Source organism: Camarhynchus parvulus, chromosome 26 (assembly GCF_901933205.1).
Source record: "Camarhynchus parvulus chromosome 26, STF_HiC, whole genome shotgun sequence".
Lineage (NCBI taxonomy): Eukaryota > Metazoa > Chordata > Aves > Passeriformes > Thraupidae > Camarhynchus > Camarhynchus parvulus.
The window spans coordinates 1,298,090-1,314,462 of NC_044596.1; the positions used below are offsets into that span (position 1 = coordinate 1,298,090).

At 51.1% G+C, this 16,373-nt stretch overlaps 1 protein-coding gene across 2 annotated transcripts in view; it reads right to left on the reverse strand.

Moving 5' to 3' along the window:
* LGR6 (leucine rich repeat containing G protein-coupled receptor 6) overlaps window positions 1–16,373 on the reverse strand; it is a 172,400-nt gene that overhangs the window by 97,076 nt on the left and 58,951 nt on the right. For both annotated transcript variants that reach the window (XM_030965678.1, XM_030965677.1), the window contains exon 2: window positions 11,482–11,553. In XM_030965678.1, coding sequence (XP_030821538.1) covers window positions 11,482–11,553 — 72 coding nt within the window. The remainder of the gene's footprint in view (window positions 1–11,481; window positions 11,554–16,373) is intronic.

A 16,373-nucleotide genomic window follows, 5' to 3' on the forward strand; every position in this document is an offset into this window, starting at 1 on the left:
ACTTCTGAATCTAGGCTTGACCTAGAGAAGAGGTGACTTTTCTCTTTCTCCTTCTGTTTTGAGGACAAATATGGATGAAGTCCCAGCCCCCATCAGCCAGAAATCATAAAGACAGGTTCAACAACCTGATTAAGACCCTAAATTGCCACTAAAATTGGGCAAGAAACTTGTCTACTTGACTTGGAGTGGAATATTGCATCTCCAAAACAGAGACAGTGAACATCATTTGTGACCAGGCTCATCTTCACTCTCACAGAAAGTCCAAACCAGGCCCAGGAGGTTGGGCACAGACCTGGCAAAGGTATTCATTAAAGTTTTGTTTCTTTTTAGGCATTTTGTAGGGGAAGGAGACAGGTGTGGGGGCTGAGCAGTGCAATCCTGGCTGGAAGCAAAGTGCAGGGGAACTCTCGGGGTCTCAGGCTGCTCACAGTGACCCCGAGATGTGTTAGAAAGTCTCTTTTCCCAGCCTGGTGCTCGAAGAAGGAGTCAGAGCTCTTCATTTCTCGGTCCCCAGGTTGTTTATTGTTTCTTATCTATAAAATTCTGTCTCCTGTCCTGCCGAGGTCCATCCAGCAGGACAGTTCCAGGCACTCTGCCTGCCCCCAGGGCAGTGTTATGTCTTTATACTAAAAACTACGTGTACAATATTTACAATTACTTCCCAATACCCATCACCTATGTTAGACAGTGAGCTTCTACTCTAAACCAGTCCAAAAGTGCCAAAACATCACAGCAGAAGATGGAGGCCAAGAAGAAGAAGAAGGAGAAAGGCTGGACATGCCCAGATTCCTCCATCTTGCCCCTGAACCCCCATTTTAAAAACCCCAAAAATCTATTTTTCACCCTGTGATAAATTCACTATCATTCTACTTAAACTTCCGGGGCTTGTAATTCTTCATATAAGGTTGGTAATTGTTTTTTCCAAGGGCTAAGTCAAAGGCACAGGGGTCTGGGGCTCTGTGTCAAGGTCTCTGAGCCCCTTGGGCAGTGGCTGGAGCCCTCCAGGGCAGGCAGAGGGATTCCCTGGGTTCTGACAGGGAACCAGGGCTCTGCAGAGGTCACCAAGGGCACCAAGGTGCTCTGGGCAGCCAGGCTCACCTGTGGCAGAGCCCGTGTGTGGGTGCCTGAGCTCTCCCTCTCCTCGGGAACCTGCAGAAAATCTCTCCCATAATGAGGCCTCTGACAGCATCAACAGCACAGGGTCGTCTCTTTAATGTGTGTGAGCAGGTTGGAACCTGCCTCCTGCAGCACATGATCCGCCTGGCAGGCTGGGCTATTTGTCACTTAGGGGCTGTGATTTGGGGTAATTGCTGCTTTTGATTGCTGATTTCCACATGGGAGGGAGGGAGTGTTGTCCGGGAGGCTGCAGTGCTTGCCTGGAGGGAAGGTGTTCCTGCACGGCATCCTCAGCCTGCTCCTGCATCCTCCTCCTCCCCGGCTCTCTGTCCTCACCTCCCCGCAGCTCCGGGCTGCTCACACCTACTCCGGGCTCAAAGTGCCTCCCTGCTCACTTTCCTGGGTGTGTTTGAGTGTTTGCCAGGTCCCTGAATGGATCTGGGACCTCCAGGATTAGCAGGAGAGGAATGTGAAGCTTAAAGGGAGCCCCAGCTGGGGCTGCTGGCCTCAGAGGGTGCTGGGGAGCCCCAGATGCTGGTGGGACACTGCAGAGCCAGCTGGTGGCACCTCAGCACTGTGGGTAACACAGAACATAAGGGGGGAAATAACTCGGTGTTATTCTGAAGCAGATGCCCTGCTTTCCCTGGGTGAAATTAGAGGTTTCACAGGTGAATTTAGAGCCCCAAAGCATCCCCAGCCCCAGATAAGGCCCTGTGCCTCACTGCTGCTGCAGATGTTTCTGTCCTTGGCCATGTTGCACCAGACTGTGCCTTGTCCCTGGGCCACCTCTGGTCTCTGGCTCTTCTCTCCATGCCTTTTCCTCCTCCCTGCCACCAAGGCAGCCCAGCTCCTCTCCCCAGGGTTAGGGGTCCATGCCAGGCCAGGAGCAGGCACAAAGGGAGGCACCAACCACAACCACTTCTCTGAACTCACGTCCCAAGGCCATTGACAGTGTCACTGGGGTCCAAGATGGGCTCTGCCCACTTCTGTGCAGGGGCTGGGAGGTGGCACGTGTCTGTGATTGTGCACACAGGCTGAGTTTTCCCTTTCCTAGAGGGCTGCATGGCTGGGTGTGCACACAGGCTCTGGAGGTGTGGGGTTTGGGGGCTTGCCAGACCTCCAGGACAGGTGCTGGTGCTGCTGGGGGTGTTCTGGGTGTTCCAGGCAGAGAAGCACGGCTGGGCCACCTGTCTGAGAGCAGATCAGGAGTGGGTGAGCCTCTTGGGGTGTCCTGTCAAGGGCGAGCACTGGAAATGTGTCATAGAACCACAGAACAGTTTAAGCTGGAAGGGACCTTAAAGCTCATCTCATCCAACACCCTGCCATGGGCAGGGACACCTCCCACTGTCCCAGGCTGCTCCAAGCTCTGTCCAACCTGGCCTTGGACACCTCCAGGGATCCAGGGGCAGCCACAGCTGCTCTGGGTCCTGTGCCAGGGCCTGCCCACCCTCACAGCCAAGAATTCCTCCCCAATATCCCATCCAGCCCTGCCCTCTGGCAGTGGGAAGCCATTCCCCCTTGTCCTGTCCCTCCATGCCTTGTCCCCAGTCCCTCTCCAGCTCTCCTGGAGCCCCTTTAGGCACTGGAAGGGGCTCTGAGCTCTTCCTGGAGCCTTCTCTTCTCCAGGTGAGCACCCCCAACTCTCCCAGCCTGGCTCAAAGCAGAGGGGCTCCAGCTCTTGGAGCCTCTTCCTGACCATCCTTTGCTTCCATGCTGTTAACTCCTGTGCCATGGAGTTCATGTAAGAGACCCAAGACATAAAAATCTTCCTGTGTGTGACCCTTTCTCTGTCCATGGTCACTTGGCACTCTTCCAAGTGCTTGGTTCCCTCTGTCCCTCTCACTCAAACTCTCCAGAAATTCCCCTGCTTGGCAGACAGGCACCCATTGAATGTATCTGCAGAATTCAGATCCCACAGGAAATGCAGTGAAATGGTTCTTTCCTTTCCATTTAAAATGGAACAATAACATTTGAAGTGATGCTGCCAGTGTGACATCCTCTGAGACAGCTCCTAATTCACTCCTTCTGTGGAGAAGGCTTGGGTGAATAACCCCACCAAGGAGGACAGAAAGGCACTGCCTTTGCCCTAAGCACAGGGAAGAGGAGCTATTCTTGCATGGCTGAAATTCTGGTCCACATGGGCTCAGCTCTAGGCCTGCTCAGGGCTCTTTTTAGGACAGATTTGATTCAGTGCTATGTCCTGCTCTGCTGAAGTTTACACTGTGACAGGGGGTTAGGAGAAAGAGAAAGCTCTGGATTTTAAGTAGCTGATAGAAGGAGGAGAGAAGGGGCAGGTAGAAGGGGAGGGTGACAGCTGGATGTGGCTGGCTTGCTTCAGAAAGCTCGTGGTGCATTTTAGATCCTGCCCCCCCGCCTCCCCTTCCACCACTCCCGTGATTTCTGGGAACATTCCTCCAGGCTTTGATCTGCATTCCCAATACACTCCAAGTTGGAACAAACTCATGGTTTACCACTGTATGGTTGCTGCTGTTCAGTTACCACAGGCTCAACCCTCCTGTATCTTGGGCTTCTTGGTCATGCTACAACTTCCATGGCACGCCCGAAGGCTGTGCTGGGCAAGATGGCTCATGTCAGGTGCTCAGGCAGCTCAGGGATGCTCTTATCACTCACATTAGGAGGCAGGAACGTTGCCCATTGGCAGGACAGGACAAACATGTGTGTCCATATCCCAGTGAAATTCTCCCCTTGCCAAACTTTTATTGAGCGTGTCGGCCGCCCCTTTGATCTCCTGCGCGGGGAGGTTTCTCAAGCGCTCACCCTCCCCAGGCAGTGTGCCCAGACACTCCATGCTCCTGCCTAAACTGTGTCATCATGCCAAGCCTGGGCCTTCCCCTGGGCACACAGGGGACCACAGGCCCCATGTCACGCCTGAGTTTGTTCTTGTGCTGGTGCAAAGCAGGAATGAAGCCAATTAAGTCAGCAAGTGAAAACATGGTGCATTTGAGGAAAGGGCCAGGCCTGGACTCTTCCTTCTCACACAGGAATCTGCAGCTGGTCCTAGTCTGGTATCTCCTGAAGATGCCTCTAATGTGGTCTGTGCTGTCTCACTCCATCCCTGAGGAGAAGACTGTGCCTGTTTGCAGCCCTGCTCGCTGTACCCCCTCAATGCCTGTTCCAACTCGATAGATTGATCGCATTTGTTCTTTTGTTTATGGTCCTCAAGCCAGTTTCAACCCACATGAATGCTCATATGCAAGCCAGTTTGCATTCATTTGCCAAGTAACATTAGTAAGACACAGCTCCTTAATGAACAGGACACTGAACATCTTCACTCCATCTCTTTATATTATAAACTGCAAAGGTTTTCTGTTTGTTCCCTCCAAATCTTCAGAGCAGTTTTCATTTTTGACTCTACTTTTGGTGCCCCACTTGGGGTACCCCAGAACATGGTTAGTCATATGGAAAGCAGTTTTCAGGGAAACTAGGGCCAGCTATCCCAGCTAGCAAGGATTTTTCAATTGCTGAGCACTCTCCCTGGTCTAAACGGAGTAGAAATAGAATGGAAATCTCTAAATTTTCAAAACATTTTGAATTTTGTTTGGGCAGCTGCAATATCTTGCCCTCATTGGTCAATGTTCATGATAGACAACCCCTTAGAAGCCCTTCTCTGCTGTCCTCACCTGCACCTTGGCCAGTGCTAAGGATAGCCCTCACCCCATGCACAGGGATGAGCTTTGGAAGGCTTCATCACAGGAATTATCCTTTAACTCTCGCTGTGCTTTTGCTCACCCACTGAACTGATGAGCAGCATCATCCTCTGCCAAGGACTGGTGCCAGCCAGGGGGACAGAAAGTCCTGGATGAACCAGAGCTGGTCTCCTTTTTGCCAACGAGTTGTGCCCTGGTGCCTTCTCTGCACAGGAGCTGTGCAGAATCCTGGGGGAACCACAGAGGCCAAGAATTCAGAGCTGCAGCTCTTTAGCTACGGCCACCTGGCAATGGAGAGCTGCGCCAGGCAAGGTGACTACCAAGGGAGCAGTGATTCTGCCTCCAAATCTCAGCATGGCAAAACAAATTCATGGCCCTACAAGCGTTTGTGTCTCCATGAGACCTGTCCAGCCTGATGTGTCATGGAAACCCCACCAAAGCTGCTGTCTCAGGAGTCCCCTACTTCAGACACTGCACTGCTCCAGAAGCAGCTTGTTCTGAACACCCCCCAGAGTGGATGTTCCAGATGCCTGGAGGCTGATAGGGGGCTGGGGGTGCTCTAACAGCAGGCAAGGGCAGCCAAGAGCAGTGCTGGTGCCCCATAAGCTGTGATGGCTCCATTGGACCCACATGGGAAGGGGAGTGAGAGGGGGCATCTCTCACAGGTACAAGACAGGAGAGGAGGGCTGCTGCATTCACATTACAGCACGCATGCCTGCATGTCCCAGGGTGATGTTATGATGCTTGTATCCCCATTCATGTGTTCTGTTTATGCTGGATATCATGTTTTGTGCCTTCAAGACTGGCTCTGAAAAGTCAAAGTTTTGTTTTGGTTTTGCTGTCAGCCCCACAGCTGGTGGGACACAGAGACAGGGCAGTACATGGTGCTGCTTTTGCTTTTTGCTTTGCTTCTCGCTTTGCTCTTGCTTCTGCTTTGCTCCTGCTTTTTTCTTCTGCTCATTAGTTAGTTTAGCTAAGCAGTCCAATTTTTTTTCCTGGAATATTTCTCCTTTCCCTTTTTTTTGGACCTACTCGAACCTGCTCTGGACTGGGACCTGGGAACACTGAGAGTTTGCACCTTGTGGCTGCAGCAGCTGCCCCAGTGCCAGAGGGACTGAGAACAGAGCGACCACCCCCAAGAGAGACTTTCTGAATTTGTCATCCTTTTCAGAGCAGTGACAGAGTGGTGTCACCTGGTATTGTTCATTTTGTGTGCTGGGGGTGCTGTGCCTGTTAAATAAACAGGTTCTTTCCACTTCTCTCCGAGGAATCCTTCCTGACCCGGTTGTGGGGAGGGGCTGTGTGGGTTTGCTTTCTGGAGGGGCCCCCTTTGGAGGTTTTCTCCCAGATTTGCCCTAAACCAGGACACTGCATTTTATTTCATTTTGCTTTTGTGCCATTTCTTGGTCCCCGGGCAGGCAGAGCAGGCGGCAGAGGGTGCTGAGCGCGGAGCTGAGCCTGCGCTCCCCGTGCCGGTGAGTCCCTCTGCCCCCGGGGCCCGAGAACAGGCAGGTGAAAGAGCCAGTGGCTGGGAAGGGGTCTGATCTTGCCGCTGTGCCCCGAAGCAAGAGGTGAATGGCAATGAACACCTGCCTTTGGCTGCAGTTTCCCTCTTGGCACCGAGCGCTCGCGCTTGGATTCAAAGCGCGGTAACAAAGCCCTCGCCGGCGAACACATTTCAACATGTTATTATTCCCAGGCCGGCTTTCAAGATCTCTTTCTATTCCTTCTGTACTGATTGCTCTTGTTTCTCTTGGCTCCCAGCTCTGGCTTTTCAGGCTTCATTAACTGGAATTTATTAGCAACTTTAAACAATCTTCCTGCTGCCAAAAAGAGAGAAAGAAAAGAAGAAGGGGGGAAAAAAAAAGGAAAGAAACAAAGAGGAGACATACTAAACTCTGGGCTGTTCCCTGCCTGTGTGAGGCCCAGCTCTGAACACCTCTATCTGTGCAGGTTTTCTTTGGAGGGAAAGGCTGGTGAGTGCCTGGGCTGGGACTGTGCCTGCCTGTGCAGCCTCTCCTGTCTCTGGAGGGAAGGCTGGGGGCCAGAGGGGTGCACATCACTGAGGCCCTCTCCCACTCCTCTTCAAAGGCAGCTGAGTCTGGAGGATCTGGTCTCTGGGCATCTCCTGAGTATGAGAACTAATTGCACTCACAACACCTTCCTGAGCAGCTCTCAGTAAATACAAATGGCCCACAGGGCACACCTGAGGGCCTGCTCTCATTGCCAGGCAATGAAGCTCTGGCAGTGAAAATAACTTTACCCAGACCACACAGGGAGTGAGCTGGAGCAGTCCCTGTGCCCTCATCTGTGCCCTAACCACAGCATCCCCCCTGATGCCATCAGGACAGGTTTGGTGTGCAGAGCAGAGAGGAGCCAGTGCAGAAATGCCCTGTGGGACGCAGCCCGGCTGGGGGTCACGGGTGGCACCCTTGGGTGATGGCTCTGCTGTCCTCAGGACCCTCACGTGCCACCCTGCTCTGGTTTTTTCCTCACAGGCCTCCACCCAGTGTGGGTGTGTGCAGGGGACCAATGTGCTCAGGTGGGCCCACAGCCTGGATTTGCAGGGCTCCCCAGCACTGAAACCTGGCACGTGTGTCCTTGTTGTCCCTGGACACATGGGCTTCATGCATCCATTTTTTCAGCTGTGTTCCCTGTTCCCATTATTCCTTTTCCTCAGCTGAATCCCAGCTCTATGCACAAGCTCAGCCATGAGCCCAGCTGATCTCTGACTTCTGGGAAACTTCACTTGCATGAGGAGCCTGGGGTGGTGCCAAAATAGAGGAACAGAAGGAGGAGAAGTGGTGAAGGGTGTGAAACACCAGCTCTCCTCCACGGGACCCTGGGCTACTGGGGCTAAATCTAATGAGAGAGAAGATGGAATCAGAGAATCATGGGCGAGAGCAGGAGGGGAGAACCATGGGGAGGAGCCAGAGGAACCTGGGCTTTCTCTGACTGTTGAAGATGACAAGGGTTATAGATCAAGGACAAGGGGGGTCAAGAGATCCTGGGATGTTTCTGAACATTAGATCATTTCATAGAATCTTGAAAAGGAGATTTGAAAATCTGGGTTGAAATTGGCAATTTTTTTGCTGAGGAACCTCTGATTTTTTCATAAGGTTCGAGCACCTAAGGTATCTTTGGCAATAAAGCAAATATAATTTGAAATACAATTTTCTTTTAGGGTTTTACACAAAGTAAAGAACTAAATGTTAAGAAGTAACCTGAAGATGAAACTATTTTTTCTCTCTCAAGTTAAAAGAAATTTTTGGGGTTGACCAAAGCTCCAGAACATCAGTTTTGGTTCACCTTGAACTGAATTTTGTAAATTTTATCTTTGGTTGCTCCAGCCTGTCACTTACCTGGTTTATCCAGGAGATAATAGGGAACATAAGACTGTAGGTATTGAACTATCAGAGAGCATCCAAAGGAGGGCAGTGAGGATGATGAAGGGCCTGGAGGGGAAGTTGTGTGAGGGGCATCTGGGGGCACTTGTTGTGTTCAGCTCCCAGAGAGGAGGAAGAGGGGCAGCACTGATCTCTCTGTGAGCAGTGACAGGACACAAGGGATTGGCCTGACATTGTGTTAGGGCAGGGAATTGGTCATGGCCCCAGGCCTGACAGAGTTCAAAAAGCATTGGGACCAAGGTGACTCTTGGGGATGGTGCTGTATAGGGCTGGGGTTGGACTTGATGATCTTTGTGGGTCCCTTCCACCTCAGACCATTCTGTGCCTTTGTGACTCTGTGTAGAAGGCAGACTGGGGCCACAAAGCCACCCAAAATCCCTGGGGGTGAGAAACTTGCTGAAAGCTTTCCATCTAACTGAACACAGGCACTTGCAGCCAGGATGAGCTGCAGCAGAGCCCTCCTCATTGTCAGCCCTTCCCTGCTGGAGGGGGACAGGCAGGGAGGTCTCCCTCCTGCCCAGGAGACCCTGGGATGGTGGGTTTGGGGTACCTGGGCTGTCCCTCACTGCTCAGCAGGGCTTTCTGCTCTTCACTCCCTTGGCATGTCCCACCTCTGCCATGGGGATGAAGACAAAGGGCTTGGGCTGGTGTGCTACGTGTCACCCTGGCAGACACTGGGAATGTGTCCCAGGCAGATGAAATGAGCAGAGATCTGAGCTGTGAAACCTGAACAAACTTCCCTTGAGGATGTCTAAACAAGCAGGATTTGTTTGCTCGATTCTTAAGCGTGTCCTGGCACAGAGGGTGATCCCAGCCTGAGTGTCATGGTCCTGATGTAATGTTGTGGGATGAAAATTTGGTGAAGATATAAATGAAAAGAGCAGGGGAAATGCCAGGCAAGTTGCATTATTGGTCAATGACAGCCCTATGAATGCTGTACAAACCATCCCTGTCTAGCTGTTGTTGTTGAATCACTTTTAATTTGCCATAATATATAAAATCCTTCCTTGCTTGATTTCATATAAATTACCTGATTTCCATAAATAGGATTACTATCTTACTGCTATCAAATTCAAGCAGGCACTTTGCTAGGCACAGGTATATGATGCTGCAATTTGCATTTCTTCCCCTAACTGTGATGTCAATCTTTTCCAAAGGGAGACTTGTGACACACTGGACGTCCAGTAAAATATTATCTAACAACTTCCAACTATTTTTTCAGATTTTCCACTTTAAATTTTTCCCCTTTGCCTGTTTCATTCATAATTATTTTTGGCTGTGGGAAGCTGGCTCTTTTGGAACCTATGAATATTTATTCCTTGCTGGTTGAGGCTGCTCTGTTTGTACATGACGTAACCAGGACACGGTTGCTTGCAGCAAGACAACTGCTAATTGTACACAGAGGAGCCTGGGCGTGTGAAAAGCCTCAGCACCCCCAGTGAAGGGGCTGGGTGCCCACATTTCAACATGGATGTTGATAAAATGAAAGGAGAAAGGCTGCAAGATGGGAGCAGAGTGCTGAAGAGCCCACTTCTGTGAGCAGCTCTGGCTCCAAAGCGTTTTTGATCCAAAACAGGATCAAAAATGTTTCCTTGTCAGCCTGTAAATGCCTGCTGGGGAGGGGGGCTGGGGTGGCTGGGTCCTTACAGCTCCAAAGAATTTGAAATACAGACAGATGGTGATCAGTTACAAGAGCATTTGAAGTAAAAACCTGTAATATAAAATCACAGAATCCTGCAATGATTTGGATTTGGAGGGACCTTAAAGATCATCTCATTCCACCCCTGCCATGGCAGGGACACCTCCCACCAGCCCAGGTTTCTCCATGCCCCATCCAACCTGACCTTGGACATTTCCAAGGATCCAGGGGCAGCCACAGCTTCTGTGAGTAACCTGTGCCAGGATCTCACAGGTGTGAGGGTGATATCTGTAATTCTGACAGTTTGGAAAATACCATTTATGAAATGCCAGTGTTGTGCCTTGTGGTGGCAGCAAGATCTGATTCAGAGCAGTGAAAGTTGTTTCATTTAGGCAGATTAAGTGGCAGTAACTGTTATATACACAGTAAGCTCACAACACACATCAAATGAAGCATTAATATTAGGATTTCATGAATGCAATAACAGTGTTTTGAAGAAATTGTGTTTTCCAACAGAAGCTGTTGTGTTGAAAGTACCAACAGCATGAGAATAACACCTGGAGGTATTTCTCATGGTCAAGTGGAGTAAGACCATACAGGTGCAATTTACTCATGCAGAAATGGTCAACCTCAGCATTCTGCCCCCTGGGCTCCCATTTTTTGGGGCTCACAAAGGATTCCAGTGGTTTCTTGTGCTGCTGGTTAATTTTCACACTTTCAGAAGTGGGGCCACTCCTTCACTGACACACAGCCACATGCTGATCCCCAGGACTGACACTGCTGCTGTGTCTGAGTGTGCCTGCTCAGACCTCAGTGCACACTGCTGGGACACCTCAGCCTCTGGGCAAAGCTTTTTGGATTTCAGTTTTGCAGGGTGGCTCTGTGTGACATCCCTGGCGGGCTGAGTGTGACATCCCTGGGGACACAGGGACTGCGTGTGACATCCCTGAGGGGTGCATGTGACATCCCTGGGGACACAGGGACTGTGTGTGACATCCCTGAGGGGTGCATGTGACATCCCTGGGGACACAGGGACTGCGTGTGACACCCCTGAGGGGCTCAGTGTGACATCCCTGGGGACACAGGGACTGCGTGTGAAGATGTGACACCTGGGGACACAGTGTTAATGGGGTGCATGTACACCTGGGGACACAGGGACTGCGTGTGACACCCCTGAGGGGCTCAGTGTGACACCCCTGAGGGACTGAGTATGACACCCCTGGGGTCTGTGTGCGACATCCCCGAGGGGCTCAGTGTGACATCCCTGAGGGCTCAGTGTGACACCCCTGGGAACTCTGTGTGACACCCTTGAGTGACTCTATGAAGCACCCAGGGGCTCGTGTGTCTCTGGGCTGCAGGAGGCTGTGAGGGGTGAGTGACACTCTCTGTTTGCTGGCTCTGCCCCAGGGTACAGTGCTGATTTTTGAATGAGAGATTGGGTCCTCTTTCATTTTGGCTTTTGGCACCACCTCAGCCTGAAGGTGACGACCTCAGCGGAACCCCTAAGCAGGAGCAGCAAACAAACCCTGTCCCAGCTGCTCCCAGCTGAGCCTGCAGCTGCAGGAGCAGCACTGGAAGCTGTGGCCATGCTGGAGGAGCCTGTGCAGTGTCCCCCCAGCCCCAGCACCCCCTGCCCGTGCCCTGTACTCACAGCTCCTCCAGGAAGCGCAGGTGCTGGAGCGCGTGGGGCTGCAGCTGGCTGATGTTGTTCATGCTCAGGTCTCTGGCAGGAAGCAAACACAGAGGTTTCTGATCAGTGGTTTGCACAGAGTGAACCTCAGTGCCAGGCTCTGGGTCCCCTCTCTGCTCAGTGGGAGGGTGAGAAGCCTCTGCAAGCAGCATTTCAGCATTGACATCTGATCACAGCGCGGGCTGTGCCTGCAGAGGGGTGGATGGAGAGGAGTAGCCAGAGAGAGCTGGCTCCTTCAGGGTGGTCTGCCTGAGCTCCTCCAAGTTATGAAGCAAGTTAGGACATTTCCCAACAGCATCAGCAGTCCTGCTGTCTCACAAGCTCTGGAGAGGGAACAGGAAGCCCCGTGACACTGGAAAGGACAGCATGTCCCTGGGCCCAGGAGCATCTCTGTCACCATGGCCATGCCAGCCCCCACAGGGAGATGTTCCAGTGTGTGGACAGACATCTGCCTTTGAGGAGCCAGCAGCCCATGAGAGAAGGGGTCCGTCCCACTGGACTGGCTTTCTCTACACCGCACAAACTAGAGAAGCACACCAGCACTGAGGGGCAGAGCTTGGCTCTGTGGGTGACAAACTGAGGTCGGGAGGTGAAGGAACCTGGCTGACTGCGCTTGTCTCACTCTGCCATCTCCAGCTAAAGGCTCATCTCCTCTGCCTGCCTTCCAGAGAGCCTCTGGAGGAGGCTGTGCTGGTACCCAGAGGGTCCAGGGTGGTGCTGAAGCCCTCTGCAGGTCACAGTCACTGTGAGCTGCCTGAGCACAGCTCTCGCCATCTCAGGGTGTGAGAGCAGCTGAGTCTGTCCTGAGTGATTCAATGCACAAGCTGCTATCTGGGGAAAACAAGGATATTCCAGGCTATTCTTGGGGTCAGTGCACAAGCTGCTATCTGGGGAAAACAAGGATATTCCAGGCTATTCTTGGGGTCAGTGCACAAGCTGCTATCTGGGGAAAACAAGGATATTCCAGGCTATTCTTGGGGTCAGGGCACAAGCTGCTATCTGGGGAAAACAAGGATATTCCAGGCTATTCTTGGGGTCAGTGCACAGGCTGGTATCTGGGGAAAACAAGGATATTTCCAGGCTGTTCTTGGGGTCTGATAGCTGCAGCCCTGCCCTCATGAGCAGCTGCACATGAAGGAACCCACACTGCTCAGCCCAGCCTAGACCAGGCTGTGTCCAGGTGAGCAAGGGAGCGCTGACCCTTAAAGCTGAGCTAAGATGAGGCAGAATTGAAAGCTGGTGTGGTTAAACCCAGTGGGAATAGATGGGAAATATCCCCTGGTGAGCAAAGCAATGTGGGCAGCGTCTCTGGGTGCTGAGAGCCCTGTGGGAGGCACAGGGGCTGCTCTTTGTCACTGGGCACGGACAGGGCACAGCTCAGCTCCTCCTGGCACTGAACAGCACAGCCTGATGGGTGTGATGGGAAAATGAGCAGAAGCAACAACCAAATAAAGGCAATTGATTCACTCTTTCCTTCTGTGAACCTCGCAGACTTGTGAGCCTGAGCAAGGCCCTTCCCTGCCCTCCCAGGGGCACTGGGAATGCCTTGGCATTGGGAGGAGGCTCGTGCCAAGGACAAGGACAGAGGCACAAAGGAGAAAAGCCCCTCAGGAGAGCCCAGCAATACAAGGGGGACCTCTCTGAGCGTTTCCACCTGCTCAGAGCACCTGAGGTCCCCCAGGTCACGTAGCAAAGGATCTGGAGCATCTCAGCTGGCTTTGGGCTCTGGGGAGGAAATTGCTTCACTGAAAAAGGAGTTCACTGAAAAATGTACTGAGATGCTTTGTATTCCTCAGTGAAAAATGCTGGAGTTTTGCTGGAAAAGAGCAGAACACCTGGGGGGCATAGGCTTCTATATTTTGACCACTTTCCACAAAAAAACCCAAACCACCATGTTCTAACCAGCTCCATTTGGCATTAGTGTCACTGCAGGTGACACACCAGGAAGGTTGGAAGTTGTCTTTCCATATTCCCTGGAGAGGTGTCCTGTGACAAAACCACAAACTTTTGTGAGCCCTTTTGAAAAATACTCCTGGAGAAGTTTACTTTTTCCTTTATAACTTTTCTCCAAAGAAGTAGTAGAAAACTCACCAAAAACCTATGAGAATTCAAAATTCTGTTTTCAGAATGAGTGTAAAAAGAAAATTATTGCCTGCACTGTTCTGTGTGCAATGCTGCATTCTATATTTTGGTGATCCTGGGACACAAGGGTTAAAATACTATTTTGTGCTGCTTCTATTTTTATTTTAAAACCCCCAAGGGCAGTTGCTACTTAGCACCCATTAAAACATCTTTTTTTCCTACATCAAAGTGTCTCCTGTTTGTGTTGTAATGAATCCGTCTGATGTTTTGACATGTTGTGGAACAATGTGAAAATAACGAAAAATAATGTAAAATGAAAGACTCTGAGAGAAAACACAGATCTGAAACAGCCAAGATCATCTCAAAACTCTGAGGTATATTCCTTAAGTTGCCTTCTGCTGGTAGTATAGAGAATACCCCTTGCCTGCCACTTTCCAAGCCTCATGGAAGTGCCTTCTGTGTGCCCAGGTGCTCCCCAGGTGTGGTGGGGACAGCTGGACACTGGCTGGGTGCTGGCTGCAGGGATGTCCAGACTCATCAGTCTGGACCCATCAGGATGGGACTCATCAGTCCCAGGCAGCAGCAGGGCTCTGGGTGGCTGAGGATATGGGAGAATATCTTTTATTATCTTTTAGAATCCCAGATGGTTTGGGCAGGAAAGGACCTCCAAGCTCATCTCATTCCACCCCCTGCCATGGCTGGGGCACCTTCACTCTCCCTGGGTTTCTCTAAGCCCTGTCCAACCTGGCCTTGGACATTTCTTTCCTCCTGCTCTGATCCATACCTAAAAGGAGAAAATCCATACCTAAAAGGAACAAAATACAGTGGTTTCTGAAAAAATCTCCCAAAAGGCAGGGGAGAGATGCCCTTATCCCATCACCCTGGCAGCCTCACAGCTCCACAGAATGTGGCTTTTCTTTCCAAGCCCCCCTCCTGACCACGGGCAGGTCTGAGGCAAGGGGGTCTCTCCCACCATCTCTTTGGGCAGTGAAGAAGAGCCCAGCCTTTTTTCAAGGTTGTTATAGAAAACATTTGGAGTCATTTCATTTAACAGTCACTGCTGCTTTGGCTGTTTGAACGCTCTGGTGGTTTGCAGTCCTGCAGGACTCAAGTGTGATCCATGTCCACTGACAGCCCTGGGAAGGGCACCCCAAAAGGGCAAAGCCTGGCAGTGCTTTGCCAGCTAATGAACAGCAAGGCAAAGGTTCCAGGGACTCGGTTTTGCCATGAGCTCTGCAGTGTGACATCCTGCAGGGACACCCAGCAGCTCCTCCAGAGCAGGGGACATCACACCCGACCTGGGCTGCTGCAATTCCTGGCCTGGCCCTGGTGTGAGGACAGCGTGGAATGTGCAAGGACAAATGGTGTGAAGGAGGAGCAAGTTCCTCCAAGGGCTGGAAATAAACTTCCCAAGCACAGCCCTGGACCTGGTGATTTTTCTAGCCACAAAAGTACGAGATGTTTCTCCACAGGCTGTCCATGCTTGTGTGAAAGCTGAGGCACAGGATTCTTGCCTGAAGTGTTGTGGGAGTAAATATTTGACTTATTACTCATTTAAAGATGTTGTTGACTTGTTGCTGTGTTTTCCCAAGCTTGTGATTTTCCTCTTAGTAAGGTTTCTTATGTTATGTACATCCCCAACACATGCAAGGGTGGAAATGCTTCCTGTCAGAGCAATCAGAGGAGCTGTTTATCTCTTCAAGTGTTTGGGGGTGGTTACTTCAGTCAGCCACATTCAGTAAATTTAAAAGGAACCCACAGTATTTGAACCTTGTTGGATTATTGTTTCTGCAGCATCTAGCAGAATAAATAGGGATCCATGGATAAATGGGTCAGGGGCTCCTCTGACCTTTCCCAGCTGTGTCAGTGACCTTGGCTTTCCAAGCTAGGGCTCTCTTCTGGGTGACTGAGCATACAGGGGAGCCAAACAAGTGCTGGGTCACTCATGTCTGTGCATGGCCCTTGTCATTTGCACTGGAGAAACCATTCCAAAGGTGAGGTCTCTACCAGAGCAGGCAGTACAGAAATGCACTAATTATTCAAATCCCAAAGTCCCTTATACTCTAAAAGAAATCAGAAAGGTAGGAGAAGAAGTGGGGCACTGCAGCTTCAGCCAGGCTTGCAGGACCTGCAGAGGAACTGTCCAGATTTTTGCCTTTGAGCTCGTGATACCTCTCAGCAGTGGTGCTCTGGGACAAGCCACCCCTCTCCTGTCCCAGAGCTCCCCTGTTCCTCCTTCCCCAGTGACTCCCCTGTCTGTCCTCTCTACAAAATATCAAATAAAAGCAGGAATTCTTTTGCTGTCAAATCACCCTTCATGGCTGTGGTCTGGAATGCTGCCATTCACAAACTACTCTACAACTCCCAGAACTGAAACTCTGCTCTTGTATCACCCTGCTTACCCAAGAAGCCTTTTAATGCCTCTTGCATTAGGTGTAGAATACACCTATGCTTTCAAATGGCACTGCACCAAAGCCATCATGGCTATAATTAGTGCGATTTAACTTTCCCCCCTTCCCCAACTAATTCTAAACATTTATCGTAAGCATTTCTAACTTGTACCTGCAGGAAAACTGAGACACAGTTCATGGAGACTGAGCTCATGTGATTCAGCCTCAGACCTTACAACTCCTCTGGCCCTCGAGGGGTTCCTTAAATTATTTGCTTTGATGTCACCTTCTTTCATGAACAACCTTTGATTACTCACTGATTAGCTGATCTTCCTTTACCAGAAAATGAGGTGACACACACACGGTGCTGGGCTCCCTGCT